We start from the raw sequence: 19796 nt of genomic DNA, 5'->3' as shown, positions 1-19796 counted from the left end.
GTAGGACCACTATCGGTTTCCTATGGGGCGAGATACCTCCTCACTATGGTCGACTGCTCTACAAGGTGGCCGGAGGCGGTCCTGAAGGTTAATATGACCATGGAGACCTGTGCCAGAGCACTAATAAATACCTGGGTTTCCAGATTCGGAGTCCTGGAACATCTCACCTCTGACAGAGGCATGCAATTTACCTTGGGGCACTGGGCGGCGCTGGCCAAACTTGGGAACCCATCTCCACCTTACCGTGGCATATCACCTGCAGGCCAATGAGTTGGGGGAGTGGTTCCACAGACTCTTAAAAGCAGCCTGATAGCCCGGCTCAAGGGGCCCCTAGGAGGACGAACTATCTTGTGCCCTTCTGGGGATATGCACCGTGCCAAAAAAGGGCTTTAATGCCTCCACAACAGGAAAGGTCTATGACACACCCTCGGTAATCCTGGGGTAGTTCTTGGCTGCCACCAAGGATCTGGAAACTCCCCATGGTAGTACTGAAACAGCTGAGAAAAAGACTCTAGCCCCCCACAGCCCCTGCTGCATGGCCAGCATGAATCTTTCTTCCCCAAAGACACAGACGTGCGAATATGTTTTTGTGCAAAGGGGAGCGCATCAGGCACCCCTCCAATGGTCATACAGAGTTGTTAGGCATAATGGGTCGACGTGGTATTGGGCGTTCCCAGCAAAGAGGGAATCTTCACCCGCAACCACCTGAAACCGGCCCATATAGACATTAGCCAGCCAGTCGAAACTCAGAACCCATAATGCAGAGGTAGGCAGCCCAAAGCGGCAACAGACATTCCAATCGCTGGTTCTGGAGGGAGGGTGGGGGGGGGGTCATGTAGCAGCCTGCGAACTGAGTCATGACCAGGGTCACAAAATGGCCGGTGATCGCGAGAGCCTTGCAGGAACCAATGACTGTCATCCCGTGTGACTTTCTGCATGGTGGGCAACAGCAGGAACGCCGGCCAGTCGGAGGCCAAAGCTGCGATCACGTCACTCCTGTCATCAGAGGCAGGGAGTGAATATAAACAGCTGGCAGAGCAATAAATCTATCATCGATCTCAACTGGACTGTGTGTGCGTTTTTACTCCACACTTCATGTAGCACACACGCTACAAGACCACATATCAGCATTCAAGTTGTTTTGAAATCATCTCTCAAATTGTAATTGTTCTGAAGTTAATTGAGTGAAGGATCTATCCTACTCAACATTTGCATTTTTTGTTTGATTTCATCAGGTGCTCTCTGAAATAGCTTTTAATACATATTTGAAAAGAACCGATTGGTCAGCAATTCTTGTCAGGATTCCTGTTTTCCTCCTTGATGCAGGACCTACTGCAATTTAAGAGTGCATAATAAATATCTGAAGAAAATAAAACATCTTTGGATAAAAATGAATTATGTCCACTTAAAAGAAATCACTTTTTAAGATTTCAGGAGGAATTGCGCCTTTGTAAAGGAGATGGAGAAATTAATCTATATACAGCTGAGAAAAAGCGTAAACCTTTGCAACCAACACAGAAGGTAAATGATGTACATGAGTTCCTTTGGCAGAACTTGGGCTATGTTCAGTAACATTGGTGCTCTCTTAATTCGTCACCTTGTTTCTGCCATTGAGATGTCCACCTGTAACCAAATCTTTCTAAATAAGAAATTTAGTCATCTATCTTAACTAACCATTGAACACACAATTGACATGCAATGAACCCTAATGAATAATGGCAGTATTTAAAAATTCAATATTTAAAAATATGATTCTTTATGGAAAAATAAATTGAAATTTTTGCCACTCAGTGAGGCAGAGGGATGACCTTAGAGGTTCATAAAATTCAGGGGTACAGCAAGATGGATTGTCAGAGACTTTTTCCCAGGGATTTTCTTTTGTTTCTTTTTGTAGGCTGACACATTGAGTGCAAGAGTTGTAGATAATGGGTTTCATAACTTTGGCCAAACTACACTTGAACAGCAAGGTTGTGGTCGCAAAATAGCAAAAGAATCACCAGGATGTGGCTTAATGTGGAGGACTGGAGTTTATAAGCAAAGATGGGATAGCTATTTTTCATCCATGTTGGAATGTAAGAAGTTTTAAGGATGACCTTGTAGAGGTTTATAAAATTGAGGAGCATTTGATAGATTAGATGATCAAAATCTTTTACCAGGTCAGAGGAGATGAAAACTAGAAGCCACAGATTTAAGAGGAGAGAAATTTAAAGGAGATCTGATGGGTAAGTTTTTACACACAGAGTGGTGACTCTCTGGGGAATGAACTGCTTGATGAGGTGAAGGCAGATACATTTGCAGCATTTGCTAAACATTTGGAGAGGTACTTGGATAGGAAAGGCACAGGAAGAAAGAAGGCCTAATGCAAACAAATAGAATCAGCCTTGATAGACATCACAGTCAGCATTGACGAGGTGGAACAGAAACCTGTTTTAGTGCTGCAGGGTTCTAAGGGTGAATAAGTAGTTTACAGGACAAATAAACTAAAGGATCATCTTATAAAGTGCATGAAATCTTGCATTTTATAAATGATGCAATTTCTGGCTATGAAAAAGAGCTCTTCTGATGGACTGGGAATGTTTTTTCGATGAAATATTTGGATTTGGTCTCAAAGTAGTGCTGAGGCTAGTAGCTACCCTCCAGCAGTTGGGAAAACGTCTATAATTTTGTTAATTAGATTTGGGGGGGGGGGGGGCGGAAATGTGTAACCACTCAGTTTTTGTGGGAATAAAAAAATATTGGTTTATTCCCAGGGTGATTATGGAGGCTTGCAGAATGGGCACATTTAAGTTAAAAATTCTTAGACATATGGATGTAAGGAAAATAAAGGTTTATCGGTATGAGATATGGAAAAATTAGATTGTTTTGGAATGGGTTCACATAGGTCAGCACAGCATCATGGCTGAAGGGCTTGTACTGTGCTGAAATGTTCTATTAATGTGCTTTAAACACCAAATTTCATGACTTGTCATGACAATAAACTGATTTATCAGTGGTGTGGCTTTTACACATTAACGAACCACAGAAATGAGATTCTGAGCTGTTGTCTGAAATGTCAAACCACATCAAACTTTTATGCCAAAAGAATGAAGCCAAATGATCCCCCAGAATTGACCTTGGTCCTAGATTTAGGAAAAAGCAGACATATACAGTACATTTGACATTGTAGGATCCTCTCTTATCTAGAGCTGTGCCATTAATCTGACATGGTGACAGAATTATGTCAAGCCAATGTCCTTAACTTGCAAATCCAACCTATCGGTACAATAGTGTCATAAGAGCTGGTGTGCCATAAGGAGGGACTATTGAAGAGAGTTTTTACTGTTGGGACTGTACTTCTTGAAGTCACAAGGCCTCAGATTACCTAGCAATAAAAATTGCATCTTAATCCTCTTTCACATAAATAGCATCTGCCCAGTCCTCAAATTCCCACCAAACATGCCCAGTGATTTTCGATTTGGAATTGTATCAAATTCTTCATCTGACTTTACTTTCTTGTGTTTAAACCCAATATACTGCATATCTATAATCTGCAGTTTTCAAACACCTCTGCAAATATTAGCACAATCCCTGACACTTATCATGAATGAAAACCTACACATGAAGACAATTTAAGCTAATTTGAAAAAATGAGTGTTAACAACTTGAGGAAAAGTGGTGTTAATTGTAAATAAAATTATGTACTAATAATCAATTTCATCAGCTAAAAATATATTACAAGATGATTTTACAATAGTTAAAAGCCATTAAAATAGTGTGGTAATGTGAATATTCCTCTTGTGCTGTAGGGCGATGGTTTGGATTATTTTCCACATTCAGGGAGGCGATTTCAGCGCCGTAATCAACATTTCTATCAAACACGTTCAACTATGGAATGTCGTACTCGCAGTGTTCGCCACGTGGAAGAACCTAACAATTCTTCAGAGGTTAGTAAGTTGGACATTTATAATCATGTGGTAAGTACTTCGTGAATTATCAAACTTAATAGCAGAGTGGAAAACTGCATAGCCCCATGTGTAGGTACCAGCTTTTCCAAAACAATGTGTTAATTAGATTCATTATGCTGCTTTACCTCATAGTCATGCAAAAACAATATCTCATGTATAAGAAAATAAGAATTAGGTATGTTATCTGGCACTTCAAGCCTGCTTTACCATTCATCAGAACTTCCATGCATAATCCAGAATTGTAAAATTACTCTGGGTGAATAAAAAAGTACAAAATACTTGTATTCCTGCACTTCCCTTTAATATCTAGCTGAAATGAATTCGATGACCAGTTTTCATAGGCCTCTGGCATAGAGAATTTCAAAGACATGATATCGTTTACAGAAATTTATCCTCAATTGTCCATTTGCCTCTTGCTCATTACCATTGATTTACTATCAAACAATACATTTTAAAAAGTGCATTCTGTGTAATATGTTTTCTCATCTCTCCCACCCTCTGTTTATTGTTGCAGAAACTTTTTCTCCCAACTCCCGCCACAAAAAGGAATGGCAAACCATATCTTTTGTAGCTCATCATAACTGAAAGCCATCTCCAAGGCATTTGCATTATAAAGTTCCATCTAGAATACGATATAACATGTAGCTGAGTCCTCAACAGTAATTTTGTTTCATACATTTTCCTCCCATTATCAAAAAACTCAGATAACAGATGCTTTGATTTTATCAAGCTTATCAACTTGTCCTGTCGCAATCAAAATTTATTTCTACACTTTCAAATCTCTCTCACTGAACTATTATAAAGGCAGCATTTTAGCATAGGAAGCTAAATGGGTCAGGCTGGATGTTAAAAATTTAAATGCTGAGCCTATCTCCTGCCTTTTCATGTATGTGATGTCCTGCACATACTCTGATAATAAATTTGAACTTGAACTTTAGGGTTTTATGAGGAGGCATCTGAGGTGAGCAGCGATGCTGCTCCCAGGAGGCAGGTTAGCAATTTAAGAATTTTAAGTAGACGGTTTTGCAATAGAAATTTGGCTTCTGGGTAAAAAAATATAAAGTGCAAAGCTGCTTTTGAGTTAGTAGCATCTGGATCCATTCCTCAGGACTCCCAAGCCACAAAAAAAAATCATATCTAACTGTTACCCATGACCTGATCTGCAGCCCTGCTTTCGACTGACGTCAAGTCTGACAATCAGACAGATTTTCTGTGCCATGTTGTCCTGTCTCCATCAAAATTTGTATTTCTATACCCTCAGATCCCTCTTCCTCTGCACTGTTTCAAAGACTGCAAAGTGTTCCTTCATACGTTTCCTTCAATCAAGCATGAAAGCATTGTGATTGAATGGGACTTTTAGATTTCCTGTCTGTGAACTGCCACTATCTTCCCTTACGCAACCTCCAACCTTCCCAACTCCACAAAAACTTTTAGTCATTGAATTTTACAGGACAGAAACAGGTCCTTCAGCATGCCATGACCACGCCAATATAAGGACATACAAAATAGGAGCAGGAGTAGGCCATGCGGCCTGTTGAGCCTGTTCTGCCATTCAATGAGATCATGACTGATCTGATCTGATGACTAATCTCTACCTACCTGCCTTTTCCTCATATCCCTTAATTTCCCAATTTGTAAAAATCTATCCAAATTTAAATATATTCAGTTAGGTATCCTCCACTGCTTGTAATCTACAGCTGTACTAAAGCCAAGCATGCCGCCTTATCCACTTTTATTGGGCTATGTCGTCATCAGCGCAGAACTGTGGACTTGTCTCTTGTCATTTATCCATCTTCCAGTTATAACTGCTCCAAAGTTGTTTTCATTACCACATTATAGAGGCAGTAGCTTGTAAATTTTCCTTTTAAATATTATAGTTCTGGTCTCAAGCAGGAAATGGAGACGCTAGATGGAAGTGATGGATCATCCGAAGAGGTTGAAGAAGAGTGGCAAAGTGAAAGCAGTTCCAGGTAGGCAGCCTCAGCATAATACTGTCACTCACTTTCCCAACCCCTCCCATCTTCAAAAACCCAGAATCTTTCTTGCAAGTTCACTGGATACAAATCCTCTTCTACTTAATTCAAGTGACTAATTCTTCCTTCAATTGTCTTAGTGGCAGGGCAAGCATTTAATGACTGTTCTAAATGCCCCAGTCCAAAGGTTGCCTTGGTCTGCTGTAAGCCGTGATTTGAGAGTTCAATAAATTGCTGTGAAAAAGCAGTTGCAAGAATTTGACCAGGAGAATATGACAGATGTGTTTCAGATGGGAAGAAGCTTGCTAATGCTGACATTCTTGCATTGCTTTTGCCTTTGGAAGAAACTAGGTCCTTCAATCTTTGGTTCTATAAATCACCTATGTTGTCCCCAAGAGCTGCGGACTCACAACTTTGTCTTTCAGTCCAATTTGCTCATGCCGACTAAATTGTCTACCTAAGCTAATCTCATTTGCCTGTCTTTGGCCCTTTCCCATCCATGTCTAAATGTCTCATAAATGTTGCAAATATACCTGCCCCATCTACGTCCTCATTCTACATACCCGCCACCATCTGTGTAAAAAATCTTTTAAATCATTCCCCTCTCAGCATAACTTGTGCCCTCTAGTTTTAAATTGCCCTGGGGATAGACATTTTGTCCCTTTCTATGACTGTTATAATTTTAAGTACTGTACTTCCAAAAAGTCATCACTCATCCTCCTTTTATCCATGGCAATGTCTCCTTAACCCTCGAGCTGAGCAGTCCTAATCTTCGCTAAGCAGTGAATCTTTTCTGCACCCTATCCCAATGTAAACCTGAGTTTCCATTGAACTCCACAAACCGTATATACGTGTAATAGTCGATAACATGTGAAATTCTACCCCAGCCCCCCCCCCCCCCCCCCATGTCCCAGCCTCGAAAAGCCCAACACTGACTTTCAGTCTAAGTCGCCCAGCTATCTGAGCTCCTGGTGCCTCAAACGTGGGCTCTCAACTAGGCCCAGCCATTCACCCATCCAAACTTCTGATGCCCTGAACACTGATTTACCATCCTGTCCCGACCAGCCACCCAGGTATCCAAGCTCCCAATGCCCTAAACGCAGACTCACCTAGACCCAGCCAGTGCCCATTGAAACTCCTATGCTTTGAAAAACGCAGGCAAGGTCAAAAGTAGTATGCATGTAATAGTCGACCCCCCACCCCACCCCCCAGCTCCCCCAATTTTACCTTTAAAAATTGATCCACAAAATTTGAGTATTACACACATATATTTGGTATACCGCTGAGTCTTTCCAGCAGTTTCTGTCTTGTTTCAGGTTTACAATACTTCTAGGCTTCAATTCTAGTCTCAGAAACATGGTCTTAAAATGTTATTTTGCTTTTATCATTTTAATACTTAGTGATTCCTCGAGTGAGTATTCAGATTGGACAGCAGATGCAGGCATTAACTTGCAGCCACCCAAGCGGCTGGTGAGACGCATAGTAAGGCACAACAGTAGCAGTTCTGAAGATGAAAAGATGTGTGAAAGATTGGTTATCAAACGTAAGAAATCCAAACAAAAGGTAAATTTTCTTGGGATTTCTCATCTGGCTGATTCTGAAGGATATTTTTACTTGAGTTATATTGCTGATATAGTTCCAATTCTTGCTCCTGCGATTATATGTACATCTTCTTTGGCTTGGCTTCGCGGACGAAGATTTATGGAGGGGGTAAAAAGTCCACGTCAGCTGCAAGCTCGTTTGTGGCTGACAAGTCCGATGCGGGACAGGCAGACACGGTTGCAGCGGTTGCAGGGGAAAATTGGTTGGTTGGGGTTGGGTGTTGGGTTTTTCCTCCTTTGCCTTTTGTCAGTGAGGTGGGCTCTGCGGTCTTCTTCAAAGGAGGTTGCCGCCCGCCAAACTGTGAGGCGCCAAGATGCACGGTTTGAGGCGTTATCAGCCCACTGGCGGTGGTCAATGTGGCAGGCACCAAGAGATTTCTTTAGGCAGTCCTTGTACAATATTAATAGAATACATAACCAAATCAAAAGGAAGAAACTGTTAAATTTACTGAAAAAAGAAAAAGTTGATATAGCATTCGTACAAGAAACACATCTAACTGAAGTGGAACACAAGAAATTAAAGAGAGATTGGATAGGACATGTAACAGCAGCATCATATCATTCAAAAGCCAGAGGAGTAGCTATATTAATCAATAAAAATGTACCAATCAAAATAGAAGAGGAAATAATAGATCCAGCAGGGAGATATGTAATGATAAAATGTCAGATATATTCAGAATTTTGGAATTTACTCAATGTATATTCACCTAATGAAGAAGATCAAAAATTTATGCAAGATATCTTTTTGAAGATAGCAGATACGCAAGGGAACATGCTAATAGGAGGGGATTTTAACCTTAATTTGGACTCAAACATGGATAAAACTGGAAAAAAAAACTAACAGAAAGAACAAAGTAACCAAATTTATAATTAAATCGATGCAAGAAATGCAACTTTTGGATATATGGAGGAAACAACACCCAAAGGAAAAGGAATATTCATATTATTCGGGTAGACATAAAACATACTCAAGGATAGACCTAATCCTGTTATCAGCCCACATTCAAGGGAGAGTTAGGAAAACTGAATATAAAGCTAGACTATTATCGGACCACTCACCCCTGTTATTGGCAATAGAGCTAGAGGACATTCCACCAAGAATGTATAGATGGAGATTAAATTCCATGCTGCTTAAAAGACAGGATTTTAGATAATTAATTGAACGACAAATTAAAATGTACTTTGAAATAAATACGGAATCAGTGAAAGATAAGTTTATACTATGGGACGCAATGAAAGCGTTCATCAGACGGCAAATAATAAGTTATGTAACTAAGATGAAGAAGGACTACAATCGGGAAACAGAACAGTTGGAAAGGGAAATAACAAATATAGAAAAAGAATTAGCAATAAAGGAAGATGCAACTAAAAGAAGAGAATTGGCAGATTAAAAAATAAAATATGAAACACTACAAACATATATGGTGGAGAAGAACATAATGAAGACAAAACAGAAATATTATGAGCTAGGAGAAAAAGCGCACAAAATTCTAGCGTGGCAGCTTAAGACAGAACAAACTAAAAGAATGGTATTGGCATTAAGGAAAAAGGACAAACAAATTACATATAATCCAACGGAGATCAATGAAAACTTCAGGGAATTCTACGAGCAACTATACCAAACTGAAAACGAAGGGAAAGAAGACAAAATAGATGAATTTCTAACTAAAATTGAACTACCGAAATTACAAACAGAGGAGCAAAATAAATTAATAAAACCATTTGAAATAGAAGAATTACAGGAGATATTAAAAAAAACTACCAAACAATAAAACACCAGGAGAGGATGGATTCCCAATAGAATTCTATAAAACATTTAAAGACTAATTAATTCCTCCTCTCCTGGAAGTAATCAACCAGATTGAAAAACACAAAGCATACTAGATTCATACAAAACAGCAATAATTACAGTAATACCAAAGACAGGGAAAGAACCACTTGCACCAGCGTCATATAGACCAATATCTCTACTTAACACAGATTATAAGATAATGGCTAAACTATTAGTAAACAGATTGGCCGACTATGTACCAAAAATAGTAAATCTAGACCAAACTGGATTTATTAAAAAAAGACTAACAACAGACAATATCTGTAAATTTATTAACTTAATTCATGCAGTAGAAGGAAATAAAACACCAACAGTAGCGGTTGCTTTAGACGCAGAGAAGGCCTTTGACAGAGTAGAATGGAATTATTTATTCAAAGTACAACAAAAATTCAGCCTACCAGAGAAATATATTAATTGGATTAAAGCATTATATAAGGGGCCATTGGCGAAAGTGACAGTAAATGGATATATATCAAAACAATTTAACTTAAGCAGATCAACAAGGCACGGATGTCCACTATCCCCCTCACTGTTCGCGTTAGCTATAGAACCACTAGCAGAACTGATAAGAACAGAAAATAAAATAAGAGGGATAAAAGAGAAGGAATATAAAATCAGTCTATTTGCAGATGACGTTATAATATACTTAACAGAAGCAGAAATATCAAAAGAATTACATACGAAATTGAAGGAATATGGAGAAGTATCGGGGTACAAGATCAACACAAATAAAAGTGAAGCAATGCCAATGAATAATGCGGATTTCACAAAGTTTAAGAAAGAATCGCCATTTAGATGGCAAACACAAGCAATGCGATACCTAGGTATACAACTAAATAAAAACCTTGGCCATCTATATAAACTAAATTACCATCCATTAATGAAAAAATTACAAGACGACTTAGAGAATTGGAAAGACTTACCACTAACACTGATAGGAAGGATAAACTGTATTAAAATGAAAATTTTCCCAAGGATATAATACCTATTTCAGTCATTACCAGTACACCTAACAGAAATTCTTAAAGGAGTTAAAGAAAATAATAAGGAAATTCTTATGCAAAGGGGGGAAACCGAGGATAGACCTAGATAAATTAACAGAATGGTACAAACAAGGAGGCTTACAACTACCAAACTTTAAGAATTATTATAGAGCCGCACAATTAAGATACCTATCAGATTGGGAAAAACCAGATTGGACCAGATTAGAACTAGATAAAACAGAGGAGAAGATAACTGAACATATACTATATAAATGGGATGAAAAATTGGTGCAACGTAGGAATTCACCGGTTTTGAATCATCTGCTCAACATTTGGAAGAAGATTCATGTAGAAAGAAATAAAACAAATTACCAACTACCAAAACTAATATTGATGCAAAATCAGCTAATCCCTTTCACAATAGATAACCTTTCCTTTGGAGAATGGGAGAGAAAAGGGATCAAAAGAATAGAAAATTGTTTTTCGGGAAATAAATTATTATCCTTTGAACAAATGAAGGATAAATATAATATAACTCACGATACAATGTTTGCATACTACCATCTGAAAACCTACTTGAAGGACAAATTGGGAAACAGTCTGAGGTTACCAGAAGGAAGCAATTTTGAATATGTGATTACAGACACAATGATAATTAAAAAATTTGTAACAAACATGTACATCAAACTGCAAGAAAAGGAGAATGAGGAAACAAACAGTAAACCAAACAAAAATGGGAACAAGATCTAAACATAAAGATAAAGAATGAAACATGGGAGAAGCTATGCTCTGGAACTATGAGAAATACAATAAACACGAGGTTACGCATGATACAATATAACTGGATACACAGGCTATACATCACACCTCAAAAGTTAAATAAATGGGACCCAACAGTATCAGACAGATGTTTTCACTGTAAAAAGGAAACTGAAGAACAATTCATGCAATTTGGACATGTGAGAAAATGGAAAAATTTTGGGAAGATCTAAACCAGATATTAAATAAAATCACAAAAAGCAATATACCAAAAAACCCAGAGATCTTCCTCCTAAGTAATATAAGAAACAAAGAATTTGGACTGATAGCCCTAGCTGTAGCAAAAAAATGTATTATGTCATCCTGGAAATTAGAAGACAACTTGAGAATACAACAATGATGAATGTATTCCATTAGAAAAAATAACATATAATTTAAGAAATAACATTACAATATTCAAACAAATATGGGAGCCATACATGAAATACAATAGAGAAATCCTACCATGGACTTCCACCACCTAAAATGACAGAAGGAGAAGATAACGAAAAGAACTGACTCAGTAAAATTTCTTGTTTATTTTTATTAAGTGACAACATTGTTTAATGGGTTTAATGTATCTTATAGATTGAACTTCAAATAAATGGGGACGGGGGTGAGGGAGGGGGGAAAAAGGGGGAGAAAATGACACTATATATTTAAGAAGAAAAATGTCTATGTATCTTGGTCAATATGGTTTATAGTGTGAAAAATAAAAATTAATAAAAAAGAATATAGCTAAAAGTCTTTGGGATGTTACAAATGTCATGCCAAAGTATTGATTCTTTGCTCAAGGTGTTATTTTTGATTTGGCAACTCAACGGATCAATTGTTGATTTACAGGATTTAGAGCAAGTTTTTTTTATATACATCATGCCTGTTGATCAGGATCACTGAGCCCAGATCTTTGTGAAGGTGTCCATTCTGTTGTGCTTCAACAAATGTGCATTGAAATAAATTGAAATGTTGTTGAAATAAATTGATTAATTTGAGGTATTCTACATGAAATACACATTTAAAAGCCAAATGAGTCAAAAATACCTTGTCTCATTAGAATACTCTTTCTATTTATACAAGAACAAACTAAATAGTAATTTTAACAAGGAACTTTTTGGTCAAGTTGTTCCTTAACTTAATAATAAATCAAGGTAATTGGGAAAAGCATTTTCTCTAATGTAACTGAATGTGAACATCAATCCAGCACAGATTTATAAAATTACTTTCCTATTCTATATAGCTTCAGAAGTTTATTTGGAGATATTACTAATTTGTATCTTTATCTTTTCCCTATGCTGGTGATAGAATATTATAATATTTAGCTAGTAAATAATATACATATTTTTGCACAACAAAATTACACTCCTTTATTATTGTTTGAGTGGTTTTTACAATTTAATAAAAGCTACCTGGCTTACAAATATTTTTTAGTTTTAATTTCTTAAAATCTGTGTTAATTAGCATTTTCAACTTGGTTTATTTTACCACCGTTGCTTGCAAAAGTAAAGCTGCTCCTCGATCATGTTAATCTTATCAATATTTTGCATTAAATGAGTGCAAATATACTTTTTATTTGCAAGCACACATAAGATGCATGCTTGCAAATAGTACATTTTCCTTCTACTTGCATGTAATGAACTTGTAATATTGAATGGTATAATTCCTGTTCCTTTTTTATGTAGGGCACGGATATTTTCACATCCAATCCATTTCATAAGTTTATCACATAGTTTTGTCCTTTTCTAGAGGCCAGGTGAACTCATTGCATTGGACGGTGTACCCACTGAAGAATGGATACCTCCAACTTGGATCAGAGATACAGTTCCACGCAGGTCACCATTTGTGCCACAAATGGGTGATGAGGTGAATGTTTCCTTACCAAATGTGCAAAGTGCCTGTGGAGTTGAGCTTTTGGGTTTATCTTGGCATGTTCTCTTCTTGCTTTAAATTATTAGATATAATCTGTTTAAAAATTAATTTTACTCACTCTGGTCTTTATTCTATACTTTAAAAATGTTAAAAGACTTTATCATTGCATCTGGAATGCAGTGAAACATCGTTGATAATTAATGATTAAAATAAAATTTAAAAAATTTAGAGCAAAGAGAATTACTAGGCTTGTTCAGGTACTGCTTGTGTTCAGAAATGTCATGTTCCTGTGTGAGGTTCTCTGCCAATGTCATGTAAGAGAAAAGCAGTAAGAATGTGTACACTAATCCAATGCATGCTGCTGGCTGTAAAGTTGACTTCAGTACTTGTCTGAACAAATCGTTCGTTTGGGTGTAGTTTACTAATCGGTTGATAGAATATTTTTTTCTAGTTATCTGGTTGTCTGCTACCTAGAGCTATGCTACTGGCCTGTCTTAGAGTTTACTTAACAATAAATGCTACAGATTTAGCCTTGACACGACCACTAAAACTATAATGATCGGAAACATCATTTGCTCTGTGTTTGATAACATGATACTAAGTTTAGAGCATAGAATCAATGGATTTTTTCCCCCCCCCCGAGAGCATTAACAGTATAATGATTTGACATTCTTTTGCAGTGAAAAGAAATTAATGCTGAACATCTTGATAGAGTGAATCAAATAAATGTATTCTTTTAAATAACATCAACAAAGCCTTGAGGATTTTTTCCAAAACCAATTCCTAAGATGTTAAAATCTAAAATTTAAAAATGGAAAATGCTGGAATGCAGATCAGAGCAGGTAGCATCCATTGAAAGACAGCGTCAAGCTATCATTTGGGTGAATGTGTGATAAATTCAATAAAGAATTTGGGTACATTTGCAGGAGTCTTTGGCCTGCTTTGCCACTGAATAGGTTCATAGTTGATCTGATTTTTGAGCTCAACTCTTCTGCCCATTTTCCTTTGTCTTTGACTCCCTTGTATTTCAAAAGTCATCCTTTTCATATTCAATGATGTAGCTTCTAAGGCATTCTAGGTTACTTAAATGGTTCACAACCTGCTGATAGAACAAATTCCTGCTCATCTTTGTTGTATACAAGCAATTTACATGGCCATACTTTTTTGCCATGACAAGCTTCCCTGACAAGCTCCTTCAGAATCTTCAATATCCTTGAAATCACCTCTCTAAGCACAGAAGAGTACAGGCCCATAGTACTTGCACTTTCCTCATAAGAAAACCACTTCATCTTGGGAATCAAAATAGTAAACCCTTTCTGATCTACCTTCTATGCGAGTGTATCTCTCCTTACATAAAGAGTGTACTTAATGTTCCAATTATTGCAAGACCTCTCCCTTTTAAACCCTTTTGCAATAAAATTTAACACTTCATTTACTGGATCTGTATGCATTACTTGTATAAATGAACTATAAGAAGACTTGAGACTTCTGTTTCGCCAGAATGTAGAAACTGCCACCGCAGGAAGTAAGTGAGGCAAATTGGGAAAATAGATTAATGTGAGAGTGAGTGAGAGAGAGAGAGAGGAATAGCTCAGTGTGGTGCACAATGCTTTTCTTCCTGGCAGAGCCAGATTTACAATTCAATTGACTTTATACAAGGACGTGAGATATATAGTTTATTTTACTATATATAAATTTGCATTGTTAGTCATGTTAAAATTCAATGGTTCTTGTTGTTTCCTACTCATCTCAGTGCTCTATTCATGGTCTGAGTTGCTCTTTCCACCTTGTCAACACTCTCAGCATCTTCTATGTATTTTGTTTTTAAAAAGTACATCCTCAAATCTATTGAGGTCGAAGGGTTTGTCATTGAATGTACCAATAAAAAACAAGGAGTAAAAAGATACTTTGGATCACTCAGGCAATTTGAAGTGGATGAATCTTGCAGAACTGGATCACCCCCATTTGGGCAGTTCATATGGAAAAAAGCATTCCTCAACTAATAAGACTGGAAATATTAGAACCACTAGGATATGGACCTTGCAGGGTTCTATTCAGGAGCATATTTCACCAAGTTTAAGACAGATAACATGACAAATGTGTGCATGTGATCAGATTGGAGAGGTGCATAACCTTGTGCAGCTGCAAGGTTGACAAAAACCATAATTGTGATGAGTGCAGTTGGATCCAGTGGATCCACCATGTAAATTGTGCACTATGTAAGGGAAAAATGTATTGACAGAACCAGGAAAACCAGTGTGAACCTCTTGAACTAAGTGACACATTTCAACTCTGTAAAAGTTAATTTACACATGACTTGTTGATGTTGGACCTGTGGATCGGAGAGGCAAAAACTATCTCGATGTTAATGAGAAGTTGTATGAAACTAAAATTTGGTCAGGTTGGCTGTGGAAATGGAATTGTTAGTGAACAGAAAATCGTATTCTAATTTTGTTACCTTGTGCTTTTATTTAAGAGTTTTGTGTATCCTTCCAGGCAATATATTTTCGTCAAGGACATGAAGCATATGTTAAAGCTGTTAAGAAAGCAAAAATATACTATGTAAATCTTCAGAAGCAACCATGGATCAAATTAGAACTCAGGGTAAGTGTGGCTTGTATTAAAAGTAACTACCATGAAATTAAGGCAGTTTTCATTTTCAATCAGTTATAAATTATTTTTTAAAAGGCTCGTGTAAAATTACGCAACTATTATTCACAATTTTTTTCTTGAAATTATCTATTAGTTTTCCATTATCTGTTCAAGCTTCAACGTATATTTTTTCAAGAAAGTTGTGGTATCCCAGAGGATTTAAAATGCTGGTCAAAAATACATTTGAACAACTTTTGCACCATTTGAATTTAATTGTTATAAAGACATAAAAGCATAAAGCCCTAGAAACCATTGCACCTTTATCCTCCCCATATTCCCATCAAGTCTTCCCAATACTTGCATCTAGGAAAAATTCACCGTAAGCATACTGAAAATAGACCATGGTGGAAAATGCGAGTCAGGCAATATCTGTGGAAAAAAAATGTAAGATTAGTATTTCAGGTTGAAGATCCTTCATCTGAATTGGGAAATGGAGAAAGCTAAATTAATCCCATATGAAGGGGAGGATTAGCAGGATGGACAATGCAAAGGGAATTTCCTTGATAGGGTAAGGCTTGGGCTGCCATAGGCATAAACTGCAAATGAGTCATCTGGTTGATGGGTTAATTGGACTCTTTAGTAGTAATTGTAATAATTCTAATATGCTGCTTTTGGAGAATTGTTTTCAGAACAAGATGGACCTGTTGTGATTAATATCATGAGAGCCTATGACACAGTAGGAAAAATGAGGGATCGTAAAAATAATTAAAATTTTATAGATACATATGCATGGACTATCTATTTTGTGTCTAAATAATTTCATATTCTTTTACAAAATATAGGAACAAGAGATTGTAAAGGTCATTGGGATTAAGTATGAAGTTGGACCACCTACACTATGCTGTTTGAAGCTTTCTCTATTAGATCCTATAACTGGCAAAATGACTGGAGAATCTTTCTCTATTAAGTAAGTATCTGCAATTTTTACTGGAAAATATAAATATACAGTTTCATGTATTAGGCAGACATTCTGATCACTTAAAATACAAACTTTAAGTAGTTAATTTGTAAAGTGTATTGAAGAAGTGAAGTTTGTGAAATGGTAAGTTTTACAATTATCAATATGACCCAAGGAATTTAATATAAAAGAATGGCATGGCAGTGACTGAAAAATGCTCTTTTGTGTTTCCTGCTCAAGTTGTAAATGTTAGTTTTTAAACCTGAATCTCTACAAGATATTGCACATTCTTTATTTTTATAGATATTATACACTCCACATTTTATAATTAAAATCATATGGATGTTGTGTTATTTAGATTTTTAATTTATAAATATGCTGTATCTTTGAGTATCATTTATTCATGGAAATACAACCTTGATTTGGAGCATGAACATTTTACTTATTTATAATATTGTTCTCCTTTTATTGTATTCTGAAATATTTCAATTTTATTGGCAGTTGAAAGAGTGTGAAGAAAGTGGAGAAATATTTCAGTTGTGTTAAAAGAAAACACTAAATTTTTAAAATCATAATGTCACATGTTGTAGGTTGTCAAATAATCTGAAATAGCAAGAAATCAAAAGCAAATGGAACTTCACCAGAACCACTTCAAAGTTTTTTTTAAAATGCATTCTATCTAGAAGATCTGTATATATCAGACACTACATTATTATGTGTTCTCATGAAGTCACAGTTGGGAAGACAAAACAGAAGGAGAAATTTCAATCTTTCTGTTGTCTCTGGCTTTATACTTAATGTTTTTTTTTGTCATTCAGTTCAGTTCACATCAACACAACTTAGTTTGGATGCAAGAATGCTTGGTTCTGTCTGAACTTTTGTAAAATAAATGTTAATTGAATTTTTCAATGTCTGGTTGCATGACTTTCTATTTGTAATCTTTTTAGATACCATGACATGCCAGATGTCATTGATTTTTTAGTGTTACGGCAATTTTATAATGAAGCTAAAAAAAGAAACTGGAAAGTTGGTGAGTTTATTTTCTTTTCAGCTAGATTTATTATCATTTTAGGATAGCCGGCAAAAAAAAAACAGTTGCTCAGTATTGACTGAAAGCTTTTGTTTGAATATCACTTTATCTTCAAGGAAATACAATTTTTTTTGGTAGGGGTCACATGATGGAGTAGTGGCTGATCAGGTAAAACCAGCCCTTCAGAGAGAAAGTGAAAAAAGTGACAGGAAAGCAAGGCTTTGAAATAAAACAGTAAAAAGTCATTAAATAAACGGTGCAAGCAAAGCCTGAAGATGGCTCAGAAGAAAGAAAACCCTACACCGACAAGTAAGGAAGAAACAAAGAAATCTCCCGACAACAAAGAAGAAGGCCTTACCGGAATCCGTGAGCTGAGAGCTCTCCCGAAGAGGAGGGCCCAAGCTGCGAAGTCTGTAAGTGGGCAGCTAGGGGGGGGCGACGTCTTGCAAGCTGGACTCAAACGATGGCTTACAGAGCCATAAAAAGAAATGCCAGTGCCCATCTGTGACTCCTCGCGCATGCACGGTTCGCATACTAAAAAAGGCACCGAGGAGAGCAGACACCTACAGCAGGTTACTGCTAACACAACGGGTGAAGCTGCAGGAGAGCCAGTGATAGAAACGGGCTCATTGTTGAACGAAGACATGGAACAAGAAAGAGAAGCCCTAGAAGAAGATAAAGAACTACAGGAAAAAACGCAAAGTTAAAAAACAAATCCAGATGGTGGATAAAGAGTACTTTAATAAACAAATAAAAACTTTAATGGAAACAACAATGTTTGAGTTTAAAGCTATTAGAAAGCTATGCAAGAGAAAGATGCAAAAATCCAAAGAATGGAGAATGTAATGACAGAAATGAAAAACGAAGTGAAAAGGTGGAAGACCGAGTGATAGGTGTGGAAATGGAGATGAACGAATTAAGAGAAAAACTGGAAGATAGAGACAAAGAGATTAAGAAATCACATGACTTATTGGCCCAAAGAAATTGACATTTTAGAGAATTTTAGTAGACATAATAATATAAAAATAGTGGGCTTGAAAGAAGGTGAAGAAGGCACAGACATAAAAGGATTCTTAAAAGAATGGATACCGCAGATTTTGGGAGTAGAAGAACTCCAAGAGGAGATAGAAATTGAAAGAGCCCATAGGGCATTGGCACTGAAACCGCCTCTCTTAGAGATAACGAAACAAGTGGAAGAGGCCCAGAATCTGCCTGACTTTTGCAAAATGGCAATAATCTCAGTAATTCCAAAAACAGGAAAGGACCCGCTGTCACCAACTTCATATAGACCAGATTGAAAAGAGGGTTGGTGCGAGAACACAGCCTTGCTTCACGCCATTGTTAATGGAGAAGGGTTCAGAGAGCTCATTGCTGTATCTGACCCGACCTTGTTGGTTTTCGTGCAGTTGGATAATCATGTTGAGGAACTTTGGGGGACATCCGATGCGCTCTAGTATTTGCCAAAGCCAATATCTCTACTAAATACAGATGACAAACTAATTGCAAAACTATTAGCGAATAGATTAACGAATTGCGTGCCGAAATTAGTGAAGTTAGATCAGACGGGATTTGTTAAAAACAGAAGAACGACAGATAATGTGTGTAAATTTATTAACGTGATTCATGTGGCACAAACAAGCAAAACAACAACTGTGGCAGTAGCTCTTGATGCAGAGAAAGCCTTTGATAGGGTTGAATGGAGTTATCTTTTTAAAGTAATTAAGAAATTTAAAATATCAGAAAAAAATTATTAATTGGATTAGGACAATATATAATGGTCCTATGGCAAAAGTGGTAACAAATGGATATGTTTCAGATTACTTTAAATTGAGTCGGGATACCCACTATCACCTTCCCTGTTTGCTTTAGCTATAGAATCATTGGCCTTTTGTCAGTGGCAAAGGCAAAGGAGGAAAAACCCAACACCCATCCCCAACCCCAACCAACCAATTTTCCCCTGCAACCGCTGCAATCGTGTCTGCCTGTCCCACATTGGACTTGTCAGCCACAAACGAGTCTGCAGCTGACGTGGACTTTTTACCCCCTCCATAAATCTTCGTCCGCGAAACCAAGCCAAAGAAAGAGAGAATCATTGGCAGAACTGATAAGAAAAGATCCCATGATAAAGGGAATAAAAATAAAAGAGGAAGAATTTAAAATTAGCTTATTTGCAGATGATATTATAGTATACTTTACACACCCAGATAAATTAATAAAAAG

General features: G+C 37.0%; 1 protein-coding gene across 12 annotated transcripts in view; it reads left to right on the top strand.

The window, feature by feature from the left end:
* LOC138740653 (bromodomain and WD repeat-containing protein 3-like) overlaps positions 1 to 19796 on the top strand; it is a 120722-nt gene that overhangs the window by 48055 nt on the left and 52871 nt on the right. For 10 of the 12 annotated variants that reach the window (XR_011343096.1, XR_011343095.1, XR_011343097.1 and 7 more), the window contains 8 exons: positions 1428 to 1521; positions 3786 to 3923; positions 5835 to 5914; positions 7318 to 7480; positions 12874 to 12990; positions 15493 to 15600; positions 16431 to 16555; positions 17494 to 17576. Coding sequence is in view for 9 of the 12 variants with exons in the window: in XM_069893613.1 (XP_069749714.1) it covers positions 1428 to 1521; positions 3786 to 3923; positions 5835 to 5914; positions 7318 to 7480; positions 12874 to 12990; positions 15493 to 15600; positions 16431 to 16555; positions 17494 to 17576 (908 nt within the window). In the remaining 3 variants the exon portion in view is untranslated. The remainder of the gene's footprint in view (positions 1 to 1427; positions 1522 to 3785; positions 3924 to 5834; positions 5915 to 7317; positions 7481 to 12873; positions 12991 to 15492; positions 15601 to 16430; positions 16556 to 17493; positions 17577 to 19796) is intronic. The other 2 variants (XM_069893608.1, XM_069893616.1) reach the window with 2 other exon arrangements.

Source organism: Narcine bancroftii, chromosome 8, assembly GCF_036971445.1.
Source record: "Narcine bancroftii isolate sNarBan1 chromosome 8, sNarBan1.hap1, whole genome shotgun sequence".
In the NCBI taxonomy this organism is placed as follows: Eukaryota; Metazoa; Chordata; class Chondrichthyes; order Torpediniformes; family Narcinidae; genus Narcine; species Narcine bancroftii.
The sequence above is the reverse complement of the archived record's forward strand: the minus strand, read 5'-3'. Positions and strand labels throughout refer to the sequence as shown.